The sequence below is a fragment of the Centropristis striata genome, chromosome 4 (genome assembly GCF_030273125.1).
Source record: "Centropristis striata isolate RG_2023a ecotype Rhode Island chromosome 4, C.striata_1.0, whole genome shotgun sequence".
Lineage (NCBI taxonomy): Eukaryota > Metazoa > Chordata > Actinopteri > Perciformes > Serranidae > Centropristis > Centropristis striata.
In genome coordinates, this window is record NC_081520.1 from 37,648,811 (window position 1) to 37,654,810 (window position 6,000).

At 38.6% G+C, this 6,000-nt stretch overlaps 1 protein-coding gene across 1 annotated transcript in view; it reads right to left on the reverse strand.

Annotated features, from left to right (window-relative positions):
* limk1a (LIM domain kinase 1a) overlaps window positions 1-5,724 on the reverse strand; it is a 70,206-nt gene extending 64,482 nt beyond the window's left edge. The window contains exons 1-2 of the mRNA XM_059331009.1: window positions 5,367-5,724; window positions 331-430 (exon numbers count right to left, since the gene is read on the reverse strand). Of these exons, the coding sequence (XP_059186992.1) occupies window positions 331-430; window positions 5,367-5,424 (158 nt within the window). The 5' untranslated portion in view covers window positions 5,425-5,724. The remainder of the gene's footprint in view (window positions 1-330; window positions 431-5,366) is intronic.
* Window positions 5,725-6,000: the final 276 nt, after the last annotated feature.

Sequence of the window (6,000 nt, forward strand, 5' to 3'; positions counted from 1 at the left end):
AAGAGAGTTTTGCGTCTAAGAAAACTACAAAACTACAAGCTTCCGTCTGCCGAGTAGTACGAGTCATCGTCTTGCCGTCCCTCCCCGCTCTGTGATTGGATCCCTAAAACAGGGCTAAGAAACGGCCCTGGTTGCCAGACTGCCTGGAGGTTGGAAATGAAATTCGATCGCGCAAGGCAGTCTGGGTATACCCAGGCTATATTTCTTATACTCTGTATTTTATTTTGATGGAAGTTTCCTGCCTTTATTAGGCAGCTGACTGAGACTCATCCTTTCGTTGTGACCTTGTGCTGTTTGTGTTGACACGTGGTGAGTTTGTGTTGAACCGACCTGAAGCAGACGGTGTGCCAGTCAGTGTTGAGGGCCTGGAGGTACTGCTCATCGTAGATCCTCTGTTTGCATCCCGCACAGACGGGCAAACTTCCTCCAGCTGCAACACGTGAGACAGACAGAGGTCACAGGACGCACAGAGACACCAGCAGACATTTATACTTCACTATGCATAAAATCAATAACAGCTCTTTGATGGGACATCATAATTGCTGTGTGTATTTGCATGTGACAGTTATCTGTTCTTATCTCGCCTTCAATGCAAATCACCACCGAGGTGCAGAACATCAGACACACACACACACACACACACACACACACACACACATTATGTCTCTGAAAACGATTCAACATGAATATCAGTAACAGACAATTTTATCAAGACAGCATCACTGAGCAGGCGATTTAATTTATGTAATAACATTTAGTGAAATAGTGGAAACCTGCCTCCAGTTTTACAACAATATTTTTAAGTTTTCTTGTCATCTCATGAGGCATTTTATTATATTTTCTATGATTAAGTATCTATTAAGATAGTAAAGTGTATAGGCAAGTAACTATTAACTAAAACTATTATCTATTATTTTAAGTTTTGGCTAATTGCTACTGAATTGAAATGTTTCTAAAAATCAAGTTAAATTGAAATCAAGAAAGAAATATTGTTATTCATTACTATTAAAGTCTGATAGCTTTTAAGCCAGTGTTCCAAATTCCTATTAATCATTCCAGAAAAATATATTTTTGGTAGTTTTATTACATTTTATACTATATTAAGGTCTCTGCGGGTTTTAACAAGTCAAATTTATGACTTTTTATGTGTTTTTAAGCCCATAATGAATACAATTTAAGACCAATTTCACATCCATACTGGCAGAAAAGTACAAAAAACATGAAGGAAAATCGGAGGCCAGGAATTACTTGCAGAGTATATTAATTTATTCACAGCTTAACCTAACTAAAAACACCAGAAGCATCTCTATTGTGAACTAATATTTGTTTAGAACTCAGAATAAAATCATATTGGCTAACATCATTATAAAAAATGAATTAAAGATAAATTGTGACCCGGCTGCACAGGTGCTTAGTTCCGTTTTGTAATTATGTTGTAGCGTTCTCAAGAATCGGAAGATTTAAAAGCGAGACTCAAGTTTTCTGCATTTGTTTTAAATGAAAGTAACGTGAATACATTTTTAAGACCTTTCAAAGTCGTTTTATGACATTTTAAGAGAAGGCCTTAAATTCAAATTATTGAATTTTAGACATTTTAAGCCTTTTTAAGACCCAGCAGATACCATGTTTATTGCTGAGCATTTCATTTCATTTTTACAGTTTGTAGATACCACAGAGTATCGATGTAGCCTCTGTGATGTTGTAGGTTTTTTTTTAAAAAACTTTAGTGACGGACCTTTCTCAAAAGATGCTGAAACAACTGCAGTAAAATAGAAATATTTGTACTTTTTGAGCAAAAACGGACACTTTTGTTTTCAGTATTTAGGTTTGTCCTCTGACTTGATCACAGTTTGACCCCTTCTCATATAATGAGGAGAAAAGTTAATTAAAGTTTCAGAAAAAGCAATTTTGCAGATTTGGAATAATTAATCCTGTAACAGCAGCAGCGTGTGTGTGTGTGTGTGTGTGTGTGTGTGTGTGTTCTGCTGATGCTCAGTGGAGAGGACGAGGTGACAGCAGCAGCAGATCGCACACATTATGGATTCATACAGCAGATATTATGTTTATTGCTGCTGCACTTCATTTGCCTGAGAACACATCGAACGCCCTTCACATCCTGAGCAGGAGGCGGAGAGGCGACTGAAATACAAAGTATAAACAAATGCAAAGATGGCCACCAGTTTCATCTGTTAAGATCCTTTCATTAGCAGGGCTTTGATCTAAAGACAAACACTGTAACTTCCTCAGTAAATCCTGCAATATATCACTGCAGAGTTCTTCTACTTTGTGTTTGTGTTTATGTTCACCTGAGATCCAAAACTTTAAAAATAACATCATGCAAAAGCCACTTTGTCACATCAGAGAACAGTAAGTGCATATTGTCACCCTTTCAAAATAAAAGCAGATATCATTCTCATCATTTATCATCATAAATTGTAAATCATCATTAAATTTGTAAATCATATTGTGGACTGAAATGTTTAACATGAGACTTGATTGGAACCAGTGTGGAAATCACAAGTTAGGTGCTTTAATGTTACACAGTGAATTATTTCAATGCTATCTGCATATTAATGTAGATTCTGTCTGCAACCAGATAAGATTTTGCTATCAGAAGCATTTTGGTTTCAGTTTGTAGTCTGAGTAGTATTGACCAATTATGTCTGAGCAGGTTGTGGTTGCATGCAGGTAAACAGTGCACATGGAGAGACAGAGGAAGCGGAAAGCATCGGCCAAAATGCAACATCTGAACCTACTGGCAAGCATCTCAATAAGGATTTATCCTTATAATAGCCGCTGTTTTTCTGCATTCACATGCAGAGAAACAATCCATAAAACAATCCTCACATTTCAAGTTGATAATCAGACTGTGAACAATGAACCGTGGACGAAAGAGGAAGTCTTGGAAGTCCGTTATCCAGATATCTGCAGTCTACGCCACAAATATTGGCCACTGCTCCCAAATCGTTATCAGACCAACAGCTGACGGGTTCTCAGACTGCACAGTGCACCGCATGCTCCACTATTGTTTGAGAAATATTACAAAAATGAGCGCAGTCTGTAGTGTAAAGTGCTTTGAGTGATCGCAAAGTGACTAGAAAAGCTCTATTTTAGTGCAGGTTCATTTACCATTTACAAAAGTAGTTTTTTGACATGATATAATTGATATAAATATTTTTTCTGCAGCTCAAAAGTAGCTCAAACATCATGTACTGTATTCATTGCAATTACAGCATTATTTGCTGCTATTTTGCATACTATCAGTGTCCGGCTGAGACCTTGTATCTCCATATTTCACACTTTATTTTCCCTGAATCATTGTGCCTGTTCTCACTCCACCGGATCCTCAAACTGTCAGCAAAACTTCCTCGTTCCACTCAACCTTCAAGTGGACTGAAGTGCCGCAAAAAGCAAAGCTGAAGGTAAACAGTGACAAGGTGAATGAAATGTTTTTAGATTTTCATTATCAGTAAAATCTTTTGTACAAACATAACAATGCTCCTTACTGAGCCCTCAGGCCTGCTGTCGTGGTTTTATTGATCATGTTGGCTCGTAGGCAGGTCTGGTTTGTGCTAATGCCTCCATGCTCTCCACTCACTCCACCTCACCTCTTTACTAATTAATATTTTTCACCTCCTCTCTTTATTATGGAGCTTTTCTCTAACCTGATAATTTTGTCCTCTTGACCTTTGCCTCAGAAAGGACATAAATACCTCAGTAAAGGCACACAAACACACCTGCATTTCTACACATGCACACACACACACACACACACTGTGTGCTGTACTGTATAACCTGTGCCCCTCCCAACTCATTACTATCAGCAGTTCCTCCTGCAAAGTGAGTCATCACATAAAAGCTCTATTGTTTGGATCAGAGGGCCTGACTGACAGCTACAGTATCTGTAAATGCATAATAACACCACATCTTATTGCAGAAATGTATCAAATATTCAGTTATTATTCACAGAATTACGCCAAAGCTCATTCGAGGGCAACTGCTCCAAACATTCATTAAAACAAAATAATACTGGCGTCATTTCTTCAGCTAAAAACGACTTATTTGAAAGTCCTGAAGAAGTAAAATAATAAAGTTATTTGCAATAAAATAATCCGATATGCTACTAGAGAGAAACCTAAAAGTATTGTATTGTAAGAATTTGCATTATTTTGTGAAGGATGTATTTGTTTGTTTTCATCTGATAATCACCTCCAGGGATCGTACAGCATCTTAAGCGTAAAATTCAGGCACTTTTCAAGCACTTTCAAGGTTTCTAAAGCAAAAAAATCTTAAAGCCTTAATCACATCTAAATTGTTCCTCTAAATACAATTGTAAAAAAGATTAATTTACACAAGATACATACAAGATTAATTTAAACTCAGAGCATTCAATGTATTGACACTTATATTTTACCAGCTGCTAATGTTAACATAAAGAGTGGGTTTAGACTCATTGTTATATAATGAATAATTACAAGGAAACACCAGATTATGATGAAAATCAAGCATTTAAAATATTTGAATTCAATCATATTCACAACCTTGAAAACACAACACTTGAAATTAAGCATTTTCCAAACTTTCAAGACTTTGCATGAACCCTGCATCCTCACATTGGAGCCCCATGTTTAGTATAGTTTATTTGAGACAAAGCCCAGTGCAAATTAATAAATACATGTGATAAAAAGCTATTTTTTCAGGATGTAAAACACTGCACTAGAATTATCTTACAGTTAATTCCTTTAAACAAATTAAAATAAGGTAAAATGTATTATCACCTGCTGATAGCATTACATTATCTACACTCATTATCACACATAAGGAGACGGATGAGGAAATTTGTGGGTGATTTTAGTCTTTTAACTGTTTGAAAATACCCCTAATATGTTGTTAGTTTAAGTTCAACTAAGTATAACCTTTAAATGATGCTGGGCAACAACAAAACTTCAAGCAGCACATTATAAAAAATTATAATTTTGCACTAATCACCCCGTAGAGTCTTCATTCCCATGTATTAACGCTACAACCTGTTTATAAGCACAGTGTTTCTAGATGAGAGGAGTGCTATGAATGGCCCGAGGGCTCAACACTGCATCCAAACATGACGGGTGCAGAAAACATGGCTTCATCTGCTGCACAGTGTGAACATGCAGCCTGACGCTCCCTGCAGATGCATCACTGCTCCGCTATTATCTGTGTGCCACTGACATTAAACGACACGTAAAGTGCAAGAAAGAATAGTGCAAAAGCCTGGTGTTTCCTGCCAGTTTCGGTGGAGCATCCTGTGTGTTTTCCCTGCCTCTCCCGCCCCTCCGCCGCATGCCTGCAGCCCCGCGGCTCCTCACGAACCCCCAGCAGCTCCTCACCTTCCTCCTCTCCCATGCGTTCGTCCTTCCAGGTGCAGCAGAGCAGCATCAACCTCATTCACTCTCCGACACCGAGCTCCGGGAGAGAGCCAGCCGCCTATGGTCGACAGATAACCGGTGTCCGACCACCACCACCGCAGCCAGCCCGGCGGTCGTGTTGCTGAGCTTGTGTCCCTCCCTGCCTGCGGCGCTCCGGCAGCTTCCTCCTGCCTGCTGCACGTTTCTGCGGCGCTTCATTCAAGAGAGCGGCGGACCAATGGAGCCGCTGAGCCGGGGAGAGGGAGACAGGAGCCGGCCAACCAGGAGCGCTCCCTGCTTAATTAATGCGTTTCTGGAGGGGAGGGGGAGGAACACAGTGCGGTGCAGTAAACACCACGGTGCACTGAAAAAAAAAAGATTTTTTTGGCCCTGCAATTATTATTTCAATCATCTATATAAATTCTACAAAGAAATACGAATTCAGTGCTTTTACTTTAAAATAGCAGTTTTTCATGTAGTGCATTACTGACTGACTGATTGTTTGTTATTATGTGTCCTCAGTTTTGTATGTAAATTCAATCATTAATTAATTAGTAATATTCACTAAACCAGTTCATTGGCTTAATTAGTTGATATTTCCAAGTAAAATGTAATT